This window comes from Pan troglodytes, chromosome 17 (genome assembly GCF_028858775.2).
Source record: "Pan troglodytes isolate AG18354 chromosome 17, NHGRI_mPanTro3-v2.0_pri, whole genome shotgun sequence".
Lineage (NCBI taxonomy): Eukaryota > Metazoa > Chordata > Mammalia > Primates > Hominidae > Pan > Pan troglodytes.
Window position 1 is genome coordinate 79,733,017 of NC_072415.2, and position 20,542 is coordinate 79,753,558.

General features: G+C 37.0%; 1 protein-coding gene across 2 annotated transcripts in view; it reads left to right on the top strand.

Moving 5' to 3' along the window:
• DOK6 (docking protein 6) overlaps positions 1-20,542 on the top strand; it is a 441,226-nt gene that overhangs the window by 280,628 nt on the left and 140,056 nt on the right. For both annotated transcript variants that reach the window (XM_512169.8, XM_024350936.3), the window contains exon 5: positions 10,314-10,503. In XM_512169.8, coding sequence (XP_512169.2) covers positions 10,314-10,503 — 190 coding nt within the window. The remainder of the gene's footprint in view (positions 1-10,313; positions 10,504-20,542) is intronic.

The following is a 20,542-nucleotide window of genomic DNA, read 5'->3' on the forward strand; positions in this document are numbered from 1 at the left end:
TAAAATACCTTTTATAAACCCATGAAAAACCATCACATACTGAGGGATAAACTAGCAAAGGATACACCAAGCCCCCACACTGGAAACTAAATATTTCTGAGAGAAGTTTTAAAAGATCTAGGTAAATGAAATGATAAACCACTTTTATGATTGGAACACTCAATATCATTAAGATATCAGTCTTCAGAGATTGATCTGTAAATCCAACATAATCCCAGTAAACCAGACATGTTTCTTTCTAGAACTTGACAAGTCAATTTTAGATGAATTTAGAAGGCAAAAGACCAACACGAGCCAAATAATCTTGAAAAGGAAAAGCCAAGTTGAAACCGGTGTCTTTCCTAATTATAGCACTTACTATAAGTGATAACAATTAGGACAAAGGCTACAGAGATCCAGGGAACAGAACAGACAGAAGAAATAGACACACACATATGTAGACAAATAGGTTGTGGTGGTGGTGGTGGTGGTTGTTGCTGCTGTTTGAGTCAGAGTCTCGCTCTATTGCCCAGGCTGGAGTGCAGTGGTGCAATCTTGGCTCACTGCAACCTCCGCCTCCTGGGTTCAAGTGATTCTCCTGCCTCAGTCTCCCGAGCAGCTGGGATTACAGGCACCCCCCCATCACACCCGGCTATTTTTGTATTTTTAGTAGAGATGGGGTTTCGCCATGTTGGCCAGGCTGGTCTCGAACTCTTGACCTCAAATGATCCACCCACCTCAACCTCCCAAAGCAAGGACAATACTCTTTTTCATAAGCTTATTAGCCATCTTAATGAGAATAGTAAAACATCTGAAAATAAGTTGTTCTAGAATGACTGGATATCTGTGTGAAATGATGAACCTGAATCCCTATGCACACCACAGTTAAACATCAATTTAAGATGGATGCAACTTAGAGATATATAAAGATTTCTTATGTAAAACGCTGGAAACACAAACTATAAAAAGAAATGTTGAACTTCATCAAAACTCAAACTATTGCTCATCAAGAAAGTACCATCAAAAAATTAAAAATAAAAAGGGAAGTGACAGATGGAATCAAGTCATGATGTGCGGGTATCAGTCCACAAGAACCTTGTAGAGAATAAGCAAAACTAACCTAAGAGTGTTAGAAATCAGATCAGTGGTGGTTCTGAGGGCCTGGACAACTGAAAAGTGGTGTAAGATAACTTTCTGTAGGGACAGAAGCATTACATGTCTTGCTGTGCCTTTGTCAAAACTAACAGAACATTATACGTAAGATATGAACATTCCATTATATTTCACAATATAGTTCACTCTTTCAAGAATGAAGGACTTATTACAAAAGTTAAAGAAAATTGTTTTCTAAATAATGTAAACAAAACCAATGAAAATCTGAGATGAAGTATTTGTCATAAACATCTAAAGAAAAGTTTCCAATATACAGAATTCTCACAATCAGGAAAACAAACAGTAGATGTAATGTTTGATAAATCTGGCAAAAGACACTTATAATGACTCACTCTATATGTATTTTGAATATTTATTGGTAAGGGATTTCTGGAAAGCAATTTGGCAATGTGTGATTCTTATAAGAGTTTATAGTATTTGCTCCAGTGATTCAGATTTTAGTACTCAATGTAAGTTTATAATCAAAGATATTAAAAATTATCTAAAATTTATATAGAAGAATATAGTACAGTAAACTCTATGAACCAATATAAAAGGACTGAATTATTCAGCAAATTGAGCTAAAAATTGGTTATTTTACTGCATCTTAATTTACATTAGATTAAAATTGGCTTACTTTTAATATTTGTTAAACAGATAATTTAAATTATAGCACAGCTATATAGTGTAATATTATGCATTTCTTAAAAATTTTATCACGTTAAAATATTTAATAGTGTCTGAAAATGCTTATAAGTGCAATATACAAGGTTAAATATTTTCAGTATAATAATTGTGTGAATATTTTTGTATATTAAGTTACAGTATAACAGAAATCTCTAAGGTTTAACAGTTAAATTTTTAATTTTTAAAAATAATTTTCCATATTTGCTGCCATGAACATGCTTTACTTGGAAATACAGATAAAATCCATGCAATAGTCAATTTTTGTAAAGCAAAAAAGAAATTTCTGGGGAATTTTAAAAAGATACTGTGGGATTTTTTTTTTTTAAAGTACTGCTGATTGTTCAAGAAATGTAAGCATTCCAATTCACAGTGATCTTCGACACTGAGCAGATGGCACCTAGCAACTAAATCTATTGCTATTTCCACATAATAATAAAATAAATTTTGATGAGTTTTAGTTCTGTGGTGGAGATGGAGTCACAATTTCTGAAGAGTTCTACAAATTTTGACAAGCATAAATCATGTTTTGTTTATTCGTGGTTTAATTGCATTATACAGATCTAAGGATGGGTCTAAATGTGTAAACATCTGCTTTTTCAGTGTGGTTCAGCTTCTAAAGCTGCTAGAATTGAAGAGTGACCACTGCAATAATCGTCTATTATAGAAATTTTGGAGATAAGATTATAAAGAACAGAATGATCTTGAAATGTCTCATCTTCTGTGTAATATCTGGCTGTATTTAATTCCTTTAGCATTTCAAGTAACTATTAAGAAAAAAATAAAGCAGACTGTTTAAACAATGGGATGAATCTAGATTCCAAATTCATATGAAACTCAATAATAAATCCCAAGCATTAGTCCAGTTTTTCTAATACCAGATTCTTGAGGACTTACTCATCGACACTTAATATTAGACTAATGTCTCTGTGGTCTTTTGCGTAAATACCATTTAGTAGTTTTGGATTCTTACTAAAATTTCATGTTTTAATTGGTATGTAAAAAGTGTTAAAGAATATAGAATTGGGCTGGGCATGGTGGCTCACACCTGTAATCCCAGCACTTTGGGAGGCCGAGACAGGAAGATCACCTGAGGCCAGGAGTTCAAGACCAGCCTGTCCAACATGGAGAAACTCACCCTGTCTCCACTAAAAATTCAAAAATTAGCTGGGTGTAGTGACAGGTGACTGTAATCCCAGCTACTCTGGAGTCTGAGGGAGGAGAATCACTGCCTCAGGAGGCGGAGGTTGCAGTGAGCCAAGATCGTACCATTGCACTCCAGCCCGGGCAACAAGAGCGAAACTCTGTCTCAAAATAAATAAATAAATAAATAAATAATAATAATAATAATATAGAATTGGACTTTCTTGTTGTCTCTGTATTGTGGCCACAGAGCTGTGGATAGTGGGTGAAAAGAACCAAGAAGTGTTAAGAGAGACATAAAGATAATTCATTGAAAGTGTTTTATAGGAGAAGGGCAGAAAGGAGGGAATATTCACCCCTCTCAAGCCCCATGAAAGAGGAAGGGCAAGAGAACTACTTGTAGAATTTGGTTGTTTGTCAGGAGGACAGACTGGCTTCTCACCTCACCCATGCCGGTAGAACTGTAGAATCAAGTAGTGCTACCCAAGCTGGTACCTGGGCAGTGTTCAAGAGAGTCTGGGGAAGAACCTGAGTTTGGGGAAGTGGTGGTTTCAGTTTTCACCATGGTGAACCTGAGGTCAGGATGCAAGATGGGTCTGAGGCTGTTTGTGATAGCCAAACAAGGAGAATGGGTCAGCAACTGGACAAGATACACTGCCACATTCAGTGGGACAAGTGCACACCTTATAGTTAGCTGAGCTTGATTCATCTTGAAAACACCCACACCAGGACAACTCTTGCCTGTGAGAAGGAGCTTCAGCTGAAAGATGATAAAGGTGGAATGCAGAAAATAGAAGCTAAGGGTAATAGGCTCCATGTCTAATCAAGGCACCTTCCCTTCAGAGAGCAGGGGAGATATCTGAGGTGTTGGGATGGTTTTTCTGAGGTGTTGGGATGGTTCTTAGGAACATACCATATGCCTCAAAGAGAGCAGTAGCATTTGAATACATCTTGTCATTAAGAATTCAAAAGTAAAGAAGAATTTTCAATAGTAACTATTTAGAAGGAATTTACCCCCTTTTCTTTTCATTATTCTTACCCTGGAAAAGTCAAAAGCAAAAGAAAGTGGGGGGGTGGGGAGTCACCGTGGAAAGACGGTGATGGAACAAGCAGGAAAGAGCATATTCTATCTTTCTCATTCTCATTGCTGGACTCTCAGTAATGGACTTGACCTGAAAGAAGAGGAGAAACTTCCATTTATTTGAGACTCTAAAATTATCAATTACACCAATCATCTCATCTGAGACATAAAGTTGACAATATCCTGATGGGCAATAGTGAATTAAACACTAATCTCTGCCTGAGATACCGCCAGGGGCAAGAAGTGGAAATTTCATAGTTGTGTGAGAGCAGGGTTGGAAGAAAAACCATTTTCCTAAATTGCATCCTACTAAATCTGGGTCTTTTAATGAATTAGCTACAGTAACAGATTTAACCTAAACAATGTCTTCCATAAATACTGGGTTTTTTATCACGTGTTATTTTGAAACAAATTTGAAGCCTCCTGCCATCAGAGAATCTCAGTTAAATCTTTAAAGTTATTTTGACCAGTTGATTGTATATAGAAGTGAGTCTTAACTTTATGGAATCACTCGTTAATAAAAACAATGAAGTGAAATTATCCTATTTAGAGTTGACATTTGCCATTTATGCTCAGATAGGCCCAGGCCATCCAAGTTTTGCCTGTGACTCTAGTTATGTACACTTATGGGAAAAACAATAGATGGATATAAACTACAGCAGAATGAAAAAATATGTAAACAAATTATCCAATACTTACAGCTATTTTAAATCATTATATAACCAGTTTACAGCTACTGTATACATTTATGTAAGTATTAATTTTATTTATGTTAACTTAATAATGCCTAGATATTTTAATTAATAAATTTTAACAAATATTTAAGCCTCATGAGGGATAAAGGTTCAATTTTACACAAGGAATTGTTTACAGCCTAAATCATTATGTCACCAACGATCTAAATCAAGAATGCCTTTCCTTTTGTACAGTTTCTTCTTTTGAGCCATTTTTGGCTTTTAAGAGGAAGACAAGCTAAAAGTATAAGGAGTTCACATGTACTTACTTAGCTGAAGATATTGTTAGATTTAACTCCTCTCTGTGGAAAACCTAATGAGTTAATATTTATACATCTCTTGGTTTCTGAATATTTAGGTATAATACTTTGTTCCATGTTCCATTGTTTTCTTTTGACCCATCCTTCAAACCCATGACTTCTGAAGCAGAGGAAGAAATAGAATACAGTGGAAAAAAGTCTTCTTTGAAGAAAAAAAAAAAAAAAGAATCTATTGGCTTCCAGTAGACATTTTTCAAATTTCTTCTGACATACAAAAATGCATTTTATGTGTATGCAGTCACAATGCACTGAATGTTCACCATGTGCTAGATGCACACTTATTTAATACATAAATTCCAAAAGCCTCTTTTTATATATATATTTCTACATAGTATAAGGGAAATTTAGCTGAACAGATGTCTGTTTTCCTGTACGGTTCTCCATTAAACATAGTTTTCCATCTGTATTCTTACAAAAGGGAAATTATCAAGGGGTTGTTTGAAGGACTTCTCACCCGTTTGTTTTCTGTGTGTTACTTCTTGTCAGAAATCCCCATCTCTGATCCTTTGCTTCTCCAGGCAACCGCGAGATCCACTTACCTCCACCTGCCAGTCTCAGACTCACAGCTATACTTGGATTTGTTCCTGCATAAAATAGATCTATTTAGGCCGGGCGCGGTGGTTCACGCCTGTAATCCCAGCAATTTAGGAGGCCGAGGAGGGCGGATCAGGAGGTCAGGAGATCAAGACCATCCTGGCTAACACAGTGAAACCCCGTCTCTACTGAAAATACAAAAAATTAGCCGGGCGTGGTGGCGGGCGCCTGCAGTCCCAGCTACTCGGGAGGCTGAGGCAGGAGAATGGCGTGAACCCGGGAGGCGGAGCTTGCAGTGAGCCGAGATCGCGCCACTGCACTCCAGCCTGGGCGACAGAGTGAGACTCCGTGTCAAAAAAAAAAAAAAAAAATTGATCTATTTAAAAACTCACTGGCTGACAGGGAAGATTTCAGTTCTTCTCGGCACTGATGACCCATTCAGTCCCCTCTCATTCCACCTGGAGCCTTGCTGCCCCTTTTCCCTGAGTACAGTCACCCTGTCTTGCCAGACCTTGATCTATTCAATTCGTCTAAGCCTTGTTTTGTAGCCCTGTCTAGACTCTTGTAGTTGCAGCCTTACCCCTGTATCTCAGGCCTTCTCTGGGCATGGTCTGTTCCTTTGGACCGCATCATTCAGCCCTAGTGAAAAAGATGCCCTTGTAAACATAATTGCAGATTCAATACTAGCATCTTTGTTGGATGCAATATTTATATTATTATAATTATACACTTTATTATAGTATAATTATATATTTATAATATTTAATAAATATTCCACCCTTGGTTCTTGTTTCAACCATTTAAAATAAAATTATATTTTCTCACATATTAGCTAATATGGGACTCTAAATTTTACCAACATACAAATTCACGGGCAATGTGTTTGGGACTTTTTAACTCTGTAGTTTTAAATCTTATATGAATGAATACATTTTGATTTGGTATTTGTTTCTACATAACCTTTTCAAAAATTTGTTTTTCCATACGTTCAGCAGCCTTCACAGATTAGCAGAATATTTATGTTTTAGGATATTATTATCATTATTTAGACAATTAGTTTCCTTTTCAGTACTTTTGGGTATTTGGGAATGGGTTTAGTTTTCTTTAATAATGTTTTCTTGTTGTTGTCAATCATCTGATAAGGAAAATAGTTGGAATACACGTATCTTGATAAATTGTAAACCATCTTCCATGTATCTTTCTTTCTATGCTCCTGTCTCTTGTTTTGTTCCAATTAGCCTAAGAACTCTTTCTTACAAAATCAGACATGAATCAGTTGAGATGGGATTAATTTATTTGGGCAGATATTAGATAACACTTTTGAAAAAAGCAAGTGTTCTTTTGTTCTGCTGGTACATGGCATCATTTTCCAAAGTCATTCCTCATGGTTTCTCTAATACTGCTACTTCCCTGGCAATATTTTAAAGTGAGTTTCACAAATCAACAGTTCTCAAAGTGTGGTCCGCAGAGCAGCAGTGTCAACATCTCTTAGGAATAAACAGAAAATGTAAATTATCTGGCTCCAGCCCAGCCCTATTGTACCAGAAATGATAAGATTGGAGGGGGCCCAGCATTCTGTGTTTCAACAAAGCCTCCAGGTAATTTTAGCACACTGAAGTCTGAAAAACCAGTGGTATAGGAAATAAAAACCGAACACGGGTTCTTAAATTTAAAAAGCAGCATAATTAGAGAGTGATTTAAAATGCCTGCTTGATAGAATTGTTTCACAAAGATAAACATTTTTTTAAAATCATTTTAATGGAGCCAATTTTAACCACTCCATTTTGAAATGGTCTTTCTAGCAAAGCCTTAACAAATTTTTCAGTAAAACAAAGTGTATTATGCTACTAAGAGAATACACTGATACAGTCATTGAAAAGGCAGAAAGCTTCCTTCGTCATTATAACGGAATTCGGTTAAGTATAGTTAGGTAACATAATGTGCTGCCTTCATCTTTTTGTGCCTAGTTTTCTGCTGGATTAAATTTGTTCACTTTTTAATTGAATCTAAAATTCTTAGAAATTAGCTGTTAGGAGAGAATAGATTTTGAATATTTGAAAATTGAAAATATAAATATAATCTTAGTATAATGTCTTTCTAAAGTTGCAAGAAATAGCATCCAAAGGAAGACTGGAGAGTTCTAAACCACAACAAGAAGGGTTGACTTGAGTTGCTGGGTAAAAAAGTATGTGAGGACAGGGAAAACAGAAGACAGGCAAGAGGGTAGGGGCACCACGGGTAAATTTCACCTGCTTGTATTGACTAGAGATGGCCCTGGAAAAACTCCCTTAGGGCAAGTTGTCCAATTAATTTTTTTTTACATGGGCCTTGATGATATACATAGCGATAGAGACAGAGACGGTGACAGAGATAGAGATACATAGAGCCCTATATCATGTGAATCTTATTAAATTTACTTACTTGATTTTTTTCAGCTTTCTCCAGTGTCCAGTGTGATGCTTGTACTCTCTCCTTGCTTATTTTTCCTAAGCTCTATCTGCTAACATTTGAGCACACAAACATTTCAGTGAAAATGTGATGGTCCTTCTGGGTCCACTGTTACAGGTCATGTTTCATGTACCATCCATTGGAAGGACACTCAATGTCAAGATCTTTTTTTTAAACATTCTATGTTTTTAACTATCAAACTATGGGCATGAACATCAAGGGCCAATACAGCCATAAGCAACAATAATACTGGTTAATGATGTTTACTTCAATATTTTGGAAGAAATGTTATTTAGTGGCATTTTGGCAATTATGTTTTCGGTTGCTAATTCTGACTCTGAAATTGATGGAAAGGAAAGAATGTAAAGAAATGTTTTACTTTCCATTTCTATAACAATATTTTCTCTATGCACAACAGGTGCCACTGACATATGATTAATTCCAAATATAAGAGCTGAACTTTATCAAAAGCTTCTTGGCCAAAGAAGAGAAGATTGATGTTCGGGCATTGTCTATATTCCTGTGTAAACCCTTTGGGTCCAAGTTTCATTTATTGTTTTATATGAGATCACACCCCCTTTGATTTACTACTAATCCCATTGGAGTGTGAATTATGATGGGAATGTGACTGATGTGTTTAATGCTAAATGTTAATACTTCAGTTGGTTGCACATAAGAATTTTAAGCTATTGGGAATATGTATATGTTTGGGCTTTTCACTGCAGATAATTAATGAGGCAATGTTCTTTCTTCAGCTTTCAGCCATAGCATTGATTGCAATTTGTCATTTCTTAGGAAATGAATGTGAAATCCATACACATATTAGTTTCATGGGTCAGTAATCTAAAAGACTGAATTATTAGATAAGCTATTGTCCAAAATATCAAGACACATGAGTATAAATATTGCTTTTATGGCTAGTAAATGTTAAGCTATCATGGTTATGTTAATTTGTAATTCAAATATTTTTTTTTGGCATCAGAGAATCCTTACTAAGTAAAATATCTGCCAGAGAGAAGAATCTTTCTATTATACAATTTCAGCTCAGTACCAGCAAACGTGTAGCATTTAAGATTATGCTGTTATGATGTATAATAGTACATTCCTAAACATATCAATCATTTTCCATCTGCAGCTGCGCTATTTCTTCTCTCAAAATAATTAATTCAACAGCACTGACTTTAAAGCACTATTCACAATTAAATCCTAACCCACAGAGGTATATCTGCCGGTAATTCTTAAACTTTTTCTTATGACTTTTTTTGTAATTCTTCAATTCTTGCATCTCATAATTCATCATGGCATAGATGTATTTTATTCATACAGTTATCAAATATTTATTGGACACTTAATGTAAACCAAGGATATGGTGCTAGGAACTAGGGATACTTTATAGAGTATGTTGTAAGGCATACCAAGTTCTTTTTACTTCCTGGAACTTGCAAACTAATCTTATTTTTCAAAAAAAAAAATCTATTTAATGCATCTAAATGGGAATCAAAGGCAGCATAACTTTGCAATAGCCTTTAAGAAACACAGATAGTTACAAAGTAAGGTTTGGAATCATTGCCTAATAATCATATTTTCAGCCATAGGATATCCAGGAATGAAAAAAGTTAAGTATTTTTATTTTGCTTACCAAAGCAATGTCTTAAGTTCTGCGGAAGGCTGTAATGAATATCTGCAATTATCATATGCTAAATTTGACCATGACTACAATTTGTTTTGAGATACAAACTAAATTATTTTTGCAGTGCTTAAGTAGTTAGTGAGTCAGTCTGAGGGTGCATTAAATACTTCACATCAACAAAGGTAAAAATCAAATAAGATCTTGCCTAAGGAGAGCAAGTAAGACATCCCTCGCTGGAATCGTATCTGTGATATCCACTTAGATTGTGTGAAGGAACAGACCATAAGCACAATTTGGGCAGAGACTCCCTTAACTTTTGCCCTTATTTTTCCATTGTACAATTTAACTACTTAATGCTCACCATAGACAATACATGCAATGAAAAGTCGTTGAGTGAGTGGATGAATTAATGATTCAGAACACTTTAATGAACTCCTTTTCTCATACAAATTTGGAAATATGCCATGTTCTACAATGTTTATCCCTATCACCTAGGGAGGATGTGGTCATGTTTCCTGCAGTCTGTAGATAAACAAATTAATATCGTATGGCCATAGACAGTCACACCTCTTTTCACTTAACCTTCTCCATTCTTCGTTTCTTCACAGAGCGATTCAACGTGTATCTTATGCCTACGCCAAACCTGGATATTTATGGTGAATGCACAATGCAGATCACTCATGAAAATATCTATCTCTGGGATATCCACAATGCCAAGGTCAAACTGGTGATGTGGCCTCTCAGCTCACTGAGGAGATACGGTCGGGACTCAACGTGGTTCACGTTTGAGTCAGGAAGGTAAGATCTAGTGCAGCAGCCAAGTGCAGGAGTTGTCTGTATAACAGAGTCCTGAAAGAGAGTGCTGTCCATCATTGCCCCCGGTGAGCACTGTTTTCATTCAGGGTAAAAGTTACCAAATACATAATTTCTTCAGATTCTTAATAACATGAATACAATTCTGTTAGTTTTTTGGCAGGCTAATTACCCCATTCAAAATAATTTCAGTTTCTTACACTACCATCAAACTCAAACTGGTTTTGTAATTATTTTAATAATGTAATATGTTTTGCAAGATTATTACAATACTATATTTTTGGTGTGCCTGTATGCAAAAGGACCTCCATAAAATTAAAGGCAGCATGTCCTTGCTTGCATTGTTTTTGTGAGTGTTTTTAAATAAGCAAACAATCTTTTTTTAAAGTTTTAAATAAATTTAAATATTGCTTTTAGGCAAATATACTGCTTTCTTGATCACAGCATATGGTTGGAATCCATAAGGGTCTGAAATGAATGCTTGATTCACAATCATTATTAATAAACACAGATTTAGACATAAACTACAACCAACCAAATCATTGTCTTTATGCTATGACCCCATTGTAGTATTGTCACACATCCAAGATAAGACTTAGGTTTGGGGATTTTATATGAGGAGATGTTTAATGCTTCCGTCTTCACCCAGGGTACATGATTTATCACATTCTTAAAATGAATTCATGGCCTTATAAGGCAATTATAGTGAGGTTTTATTGCATTTGATATAATATTTTTAAGTTTATAACTTTCTTCTTAAAAACTGCTAAATATTTACTCAATGTCACATTCTAATAATATCTATCTAGCCAGCTAGGGTAGGTCCCATGTCTCTTAAAATTTTAAGGAGGGAAAAAAAAAGCAAAAAACCTGAGCTGGAGTAATTTTACCAGTCTGGGGCCCTTTTGCACTATGGTAATATTAAAGTCTCTACCACACTGATTTCTCTGAAAAGCATTAGATCCTGTGTTTACTTAGTAGTTATGAGCTTGTTCAACTATTTCTGTCTACCTAGATATTGAGAGTGCAATAGTGTAATCACATTCCGATAGCCATTGGGAAATACAAATTCTAATAAGAAAATGAATATTTTTAAGATATGTTTACTATTTTAAAAATTATGACTATGAAAATGAGTTGACATGTTTTAGAGATTCACTGACCTAAAATCTATGATGCACCTTATTTTTTTTACTGGCTTTAAAAAGGTAGTATATTAATCCATTTTCACACTGCTGATAAAGACATACCCAAGACTGGGCAGTTCACCAAAGGAAGAGGTTTAATGGACTCACAGTCCCACGTGGCTAAGGAGGCCTCACAGTCATGGCAGAAGGAGAAAGACACATCTCACATGGCAGCAGACGAGAGAAGAGAATGAAGCCAAGTGAAAGGGGTTTCCCCTTATCAAAACATCAGATCTCATGAGACTTATTAACTACCATCAGAACAGCATGGGAGGAACTGCCCCCATGATTCAGTTATCTCCCACTGGGTCACTCCAACAACATGTGGGAATTTTGGGAGCTACAATTCAAGATGAGATTTGGGTGGGGACAGAGTCAAACCATATCAGTTAGTTTTACATATATATACATATATATATATATATGAATTGAATGTTGTTGTTAAGGTTTTGTCGGGGTTGGGGTTTTGTTTTCGTTTTTGCATCATTTACCAGCACTACCTCCAGGATCCCTTCCCTTGGATCCTTCTAGATATACCTATCTTCCTCTTTCTATGGAAAACAATTTAACTATTTTGTCTGTTACAACGTTTCAATAGACTTCCACTCAAAATTTTAAATAACAAGTCATTTTCTTTCATGAAGAATGGTTATTCAGAATTTTCACTCCATTTATACCTGTCCACATTAGTTTTTTAAGATCTTTCTATTTGATAGAGGAATTTGGTATCTATTTTTTTCCCTCTGTTTATTTCCTTGTCTTTGAGATTAGAGATCTGTCCTTTGGACACAGTTCATTTGTGTGTTTCTCCTTCTCTGAATTTTTGGTGTCATTTGCTCTTTAGTGACTGAGAAATTGTCCATAATTTTGTGCATCTGTTTTGTAAATTCCAGATGACTTCACTGTTGTTAAAATGAGCCAGTGGGGGAAGGTCTTGTCCATACTTGATCTAGAGAAATAAAAGTGGGACATTGTGTTCCCTGGGTTTGGACTGATGGGGTCACTGGTGATGAGACTGGGGACAATTTAGAGGGCAGATTGGCAGGTAAGGCATGGCCAGTCATGCTAGCAAACCAAAGCCAAAGGCCAACACTTTCTAGGTTTTATTAGCTCATTGCCCAAGGCATATCACTTGGTATAAATTTTAGCGATTTATTTATACTACTATATGCACTAATAGTAGTATTAGTACAAATAATACATATGAAAATAATACAATTGGATATGTCAAAATACTTTTTTCATTGACACACTTTTTCAAATGCATTGTTAAATTCTGCTGTAAACCTGACATGTAGACATGAACAGTAGGAATGGATATACATCATTTATTCTGGAGAAGCATCCTTCAGTCACCCTCGTAATTATAATTATATGCCATAAGTCTCAAGGAGCACTCACCTAGTGTGGGGCAGAAGGAGAACAAGGACCAGGAAACTCTCCGTGGTAATCATCCTCAGCGCAGCATGGCGCCCAGGAGATGTATTCACAGTCTCACATCAGCTCGGAGCAATTGCTCTTTTACCATAAGGATCATAACTTTGCATTTTAAAGGTAGAAACAACCAATTTGCCATGCAAGCATATTTTCTCAAGATAATCACAAAAAAATACCAGACCTTCAGAGGAAGTGATAAGATTCATGATTATGTACAATTTTATCCTGTGAAAGACAAAACTCCTTTATTTAACTGCTGACTTGACATTTTTACTTCATGTTACCTCATAAATATTGTAAGCAAAAATCAAGATGAGTGCAAATGCCTGCATGGCCAAAATTCAGGCGAGCCCCTGATCTTTTGTATGAATTATTTTTCAAAAACTAAGCACCCATATTCAGCATGATGCTTACTAGTAGAAAATTGGTGCTTAAAATATGTGTCTCACTAACTTTGATAATATTGCTTCCATTTAGAAACCTGGGAAAAACCCAGTTACTAATTTTTAACAATTAGAAATGCAAAATAATACTTAAATATTGCAATATAGTTATTATGAAAAGGTGGTTAGTGGTAGCAAATGTTATATGTCATACAATTAAGGATTCTGTGATGTCATAGGTAGGCTTAATTTATTCCTAAACCTTCATTGGTCAGGGATGCAAAGAGAAAGAATCTTTTCTCTAATGCATAACCAAGTGGTTAAGAGGAAAGATAAAACAGAAAGTTCTTAAATATGATACAAAAGCATAAAAATATAATACATAATAAATATGAATTATGTTATATACACTATAAGGTCTAAGTTAGTTAAGGAATTTCTCACATATGGACTCCAACATTTCTGTACTAACCCAGAGTTATCAATGCCCTTCTGCGTTGGTTGTTTTTTTTTTTAATATCATTTGATTTGCCATCAAGAGTGTTAGTGGTACACATATCTTCATAAAAGAGTGTACTGCTGGGACTCTAAGATTTTCTTCTGAACTACTGATATCTGTCCTGCAAGTCTTTTATGCTTGTTGGTGCAAACTTTATCTACCAGAAGGTGTACACAGTAGGTTTTTAGACAACAAGGTCTTGTGTTTCTCTTTCAAATGGTCCTAAAACACTTCTTGACTGAAACACTGAAGAGTTGCAATTAACTAAAATATAGTCAAACACAAGACATGAAGTGCCAACATTGCACAGAACTTCAATTGAAGTGAGGAAATCCTGAGCCTGTACACACAGGCAACAGCAGCCACATCACTACCACCACTTGGCAGCCATCATTTGGAGGCTGCTGTTCCATAGACGATGTCATAACAAAATATACCCCAATTTCAGAAATACTAAAATGTAAAAACATGTGCTTCTGTTGAATGAAGGAATTAATCAATGAATGGCTTCATTGTTTGAATAAAGCCAGCTGGGGGTGGTATCCTGGGATACAGAAACCTAGGAGTGAATGTGGTGACGTTTCACAAATCATGGGAGGAGATCAAACCAGAACTTCACAGCTCTCTTGACTTTATCTTCTTGATTCCAGAAATCATTCTTGATATAATGACTATGAATGAAGTTTAGGAACTTTCCGAATGAGAATAAAAGAAGCCTAAAAGGCGACCAAAACTGTCATTGTGATTACTACAGACCAATTAGTAAAAAGCAATTCACGTTAAAGTATGTGTGGGTTCAATAAAAATGTATTGAACTTTAAAGTTAATTGAGCAATAACTAAGATCAGAGTCTCCATTTCTCGATAAAAACAGTTTCCTAGGTCATTTAATTAATGCTCTCTCCGAGGGGAAAAAAAAAATCAGACTGGTATTATCATAGCAAGAGATTTACCAGATTAGACACACAGAAGGAAAAGGCACTAGGTTCCTAAACACTTTGTCTTAGCATTATCTCTTTGGAATTAAAGCAAGGGTTTATATAGACCTATGATTTTAAAACATTGAAAACATCCCTGATGCAAATTTTTTTCATGGAGGCCTTTGCTACTCTATACTTTGTAATTAAAACCCAATTAGATATTATGATTTAAATCTTTTTGTGGCACCAGAAACCTCATTTATTCTCTGGGCTACTTTATTTCATTTATTGAACACTATGGTAAGAACTAAAGAAACAAAAATAGGTAACACATAGTCCCTTCCCTTAATGAGCACATAGTGTACTTGGTAAGATAGATCAACTAATGATTTCAATATAATATAGGAATTGTAATAAAATACATCCCAGGAGGGTTGTGTATTAGGAACATAGGTTAAGTTGTATCATTTTAAAAACATTAATGATGTCAACCCCAAATCTCAATAGCTCAATACAACAAAGATTTATTTCCCACTCAAGCTATGCCTGATGCAGGCTTGGACAGATCACCAGGGCACCTGGATTCAGAAACCTAGGATGCTGCAATCTTGTGACTCAGACATCTTCATGCTAACCTACCTCATTGCCATGCATAGCAGGGGAAGAAGGTGGGAACATTCTCCAACAAGCATACTATGGACTCAATTGTTTCTCCCCAAAATTCATATGTTGAAGCCCTAACCCCCAAACTTCTTATATCTTTATGACAAGAGCCAGAGATGATAGGTCCTTTATAGATGGAATTAAAGTTAAATGAAGTAATAAGGGTGGAGTCCTAATCGGATAGGATCGGTGGCTTTGTAAGAAGGAGAAAGAAACCTCTCAGTCCGTCTTCTCTGCCATGCGGAGGAAAGACCTCAGGAAGGTGACCATTTCCAAACCAGGAAGAAAGCCCTCACCAGAACCCAACCATGCTGGCACCCTGATCTCAGACTCCAGCCTCTAGAGTGAGAAAATTAATTTCCGTTGTTTAAGTCACCCACTCTGTGTCATGTTTTTCTTATGGCAGCCTGCGCTAATACAAAACATTTAAATACTTTAGTACAGTGGTAACGCATGTTATTTCTATTAATAGCCCACCACCCAGAAGGTGGCCTCCACAGCCCCCCCACCCCACATCTGCGAGGGGACAAGTGGGGAGTATGTGGAATATTTGGTAAGTATATTGTCTCTGCCACAGTCATATCTTCTGATGAGCGAAGATCCCTTTTCTCTCTTCTTCCTACACACTCAATTGTTCCTTAAGGGAAACAATCCCAAAAGCAATCCAGCAAGCCACTGATTATAGCTCAAAGTCCAGAGTCTGCAGGCGATTTGTAGCAGTGTGTACATCAGGTCCAGATATGACTTTTTTTTTTTTTTTTTTTTTGGAGACGGAGTCTTGCTCTGTCGCCCAGGCTGGAGTGCAGTGGCGCGATCTCGGCTCACTGCAAGCTCCTCCTCCTGGGTTCACTCCATTCTCCTGCCTCAGACTCCTGAGTAGCTGGGACTACAGGCGCCCGCCACCACGCCCGGCTAATTTTTTTGTATTTTTAGTAGAGACAGGGTTTCACCGTGTTAGCCAAGATGGTCTCCATCTCCTGACCTCGTGATCCACTTGCCTCGGCCTCCCAAAGTGCTGGGATTACAGGCGTGAGCCACCATGCTAGGCCGATATGAATTCTTATAGTTCCAAAAGAACGATCCAGAAAAAGATGCTTTTTTTTCCCCCTCTACCCACCCTGGCCCAAGGAACAGTGGTTTAAGAGAGGTGGGATGCCTGCCCCTGCAAACACTCCCATTCAAGGGAAAGTTTGGGAGGCAAGCGGGCAACAGTCACTGGTCCTGGTAATTCTGAATTGCTGCTTGCCAGATATCTTCAGGCTCTTCATCCAGAATTAACAAGGATATGCGGCTGGGCCCTCATTCTGCTCTTTGGGAAGAACGTGCCAATCCTCTATTCCACTTGGTTCTGCCCTCGGCCCGCCAGGAGGATTTTCCTTTATCATTATCCTCCTTGTCCATATTCGAACTGGACATTGGGAAAATGTTCTCTTTGAAGTGTTGCACGTTTCTCAGTCCACATTCTACCCTGAGAAGTTGTAGTAGAGATCTGAAGGTTACTGAATCTTAACAAGTTATAAATATTTTTTATTTACAGCCTGTTTTCCCTGTAAAACTTTGTCAAAATATTACTAGATTTCTTGTATATTTAGTGCCAATCACTTGTACCAAGGAAGTGTTTTCTTGGTCTGTTTTTGTTTTGTTTTGCTTTTTGTTTTTTGAGCTCTATTTCTCAGATATGCTCTGATTGTTTATTTCTTCCCTCGAAACTGTCTTTTGATTTGAAAGGTGCCTTGACTTTGTCAGGTTTTTGTAGGAGCAGCACTCACTTAATTAGATAAAAATGACCCAGGGCAAAGAATTAACAGATTATAATGGGTATCCTACCCTCGAGCTGTTTTTACCTTGACACACCTTAATTGAAAGGTTTTAGCAATAATTGTGGAGATTACACTTAATCTGCTCTTTTCCTTGAGACTGCTTTAGCTTGGTTTTGTCACTTAAAAACATTAAGTATCTGTCTCAGAGTTCTCTTTTCCAATTTTACAAGGTTTTGAATTTTTCAAATGCATTTTTGCTTGAAAATTCTCAATTTCTTTCTAAGAGCCTCTTTCTTTTTAGTACCTTATCAGTCAACAAACACTGTTAACATTTTGTTATCTAACCGCTCTCCCTAGATGTTGTTGGAGGAATAAAATTAAAAACAAAATCTCCCAATGCAGAAATCTTCTCCATAAATGTGATTAAAAAAAAAAAAAAAACACTCCATTATTTCTGCTAAGAAACTGCAGACAGAAGGAGAATACCACCCTTTGATATAGCCATCCAGGTACAACTCAATACACGCAGGTTCTCAAGGTAAACAATTACTGGTCTCAAGCGAGAGAACTTGACAGCACTGTTTGTCACACATGCCTCATCCTTGTAACTGGGGTAACCATTTGTGTTGGCTAATTGGCTTTATGCAGAGGAAAAACAAACTTCTTGTATCTTTATGACAAGAGACAGTTTTGCAAGTTGGAGAGAAGTAGCACCTGAAGTTAGGCACCCTCTCTGTTACAGAAACTAGGAGATGGGGGTGCATCTCCCTTCAGGTTTACATGTCAAAGGCACGGTTCATGAGTCCTTGAGAAAGGCATTTTAGGGTCTTAAAGCTGACAAAAGACCTATCTGGTTTTCAGAAGAATTATTTACATTTCAAAGAGAGGAGGAAGTGCTTACAACCGAAAGTTTTCTAAAGTTATATGCCCTAAAAAACAGGAAGGACAATTGCCCATTTTCAACAGGGAGAATAGAGCCTCTTATTTTTAAATTTCACATTTGTCCATACAATCTAGAAACTCTTTCTTAATTTTATTATTATTATACTTTCAGTTTTAGGGTACATGTGCACAATGTGCTGGTTAGTTACATATGTATACATGTGCCATGCTGCTATGCTGCACCCATTAACTCGTCATTTAGCATTAGGTATATCTCCTAATGCTATCCCTCTCCCCTTCCCCCACCCACAACAGTCCCCAGAGTGTGATGTTCCCCTTCCTGTGTCCGTGTGTTCTCATTGTTCGATTCCCACCTATGAGTGAGAACATGCGGTGTTTGGTTTTTTGTCCTTGTGATAGTTTACTGAGAATGATGATTTCCAATTTCATCCATGTCCCTACAAAGGACATGAACTCATCATTTTTTATGGCTGCATAGTATTCCATGGTGTATATGTGCCACATTTTCTTAATCCAGTCTATCATTGTTGGACATTTGGATGGGTTCCAAGTCTTTGCTATTGTGAATAGTGCCACAATAAACATACGTGTGCATGTGTCTTTATAGCAGCATGATTTATAGTCCTTTGGGTATATACCCAGTAATGGGATGGCATGAGTGAACTCCCATTCACAATTGCTTCAAACAGAATAAAATACCTAGGAATCCAACTTACAAGGGACGTGAAGGACCTCTTCAAGGAGAACTACAAACCACTGCTCAATGAAATAAAAGAGGATACAAAGAAATGGAAGAACATTCCATGCTTATGGGTAGGAAGAATCAATATGTTGAAAATGGCCATACTGCCCAAGGTAATTTATAGATTCAATGCCATCCCCATCAAGCTACCAATGACTTTCTTCACAGAATTGGAAAAAACTACTTTAAAGTTCTTATAGAAACTCTTAAGACATGAAATCGGCCTACCAAGTTATCACAAGTTCTACTAAGAGGCAAGAGCTTTACCGAATATCTCACTGCTAAATAACATTCTCCCAGCTTGCTTACTAGTTTCCTTTATCCCTGGCCCAGCCACTATTTCAGTGCCCTGTATCTTAGGGCTATTTATTCATTTATCACTGTACCACTATTAGGATCAAGTATTAGGATCATCACTTATCCTTAAGTGATGAACAAAGTCTCAGTGGTTTATGCAACTGGAACTGATCTCTCACTCATGCTAGTCCACTCTGATTCTGGGCAACTATCCTAGGCAATTAGGACAACACTCACATCAAAAAATAGATGCTTTGGCTTCAGCAGGTGTCCCTTCTGTTCATAGCCCTTTCTTGGGAACTAGTGATAAGGTTTCCAGATTGTGCTGGGTGCAGGAAATGAAGGGGAGCATGAGACATTTGGAGAACAGTCCTGTCTAGGCAAACGGGCACCAAATTTAATTGTAGGGACTCAGGAAAAGCTTCCTGAAGAAGATGATTTGCACGGCGAATCATAAAATATGAGTTGGACTTCTTTAAGGTAGAGTGTGAGGTTGGCATGAGGATAGAGGGGTCAGGTTACTCTCCACGACGCACAGCACAGGCAGAGCACGGATGGTTCCTTCTTAGCGGATTTTAGCTGCTGGAGATTAGAGTAAGAATAAAGTGGGCAGAGAGTTTGTTAAAAGTCAGATAAAGCTCAAAACCAGGAGTGTTTTCTGTGTCATGTCAAAAAATAAATTGGACTTTATCTTACAGGCAGCAAGCAGTTGTTTTTTAATGTAGCAAGTAAACAGAGATTTAAATTTTAGATATGTCTATCTGGTGACTCTGTGGAGGATATTTTAATAATAATCCTTTAGGTTAATAATTTATAATACGCAATGTACCTAGGGCAATATTGTCTGAGCAATCGTGGTTTGAAATGAACATGGGAGAATGAATCAGACCGCTCAGACTCCGCTTCTGCATGAGCCAGCACTTTCCCTGTGCCTTCAGTTACATTCTATTAACCTTTCCAAGGCTTGATTTCCTCATCTGTGAGAACCTGATAAAAATATACTCTGCTATGTCCACCTTCAGTGCTGATATGAGGATCAAATGAAATAATGTGCTTTGAGGCCGGGTGTGGTGGCTCACGCCCGTAATCCCAGCTCTTTGGGAGGCCGAGGCAGGGGGATCATGATGTCAGGAGTTCGAGACCAGCCTGACCAACATGGTGAAACGCTGCCTTTACTAAAAATACAAAAAACAGCTGGGCATGGTGGCGGATGCCAGTGTCCCACCTACTCGGG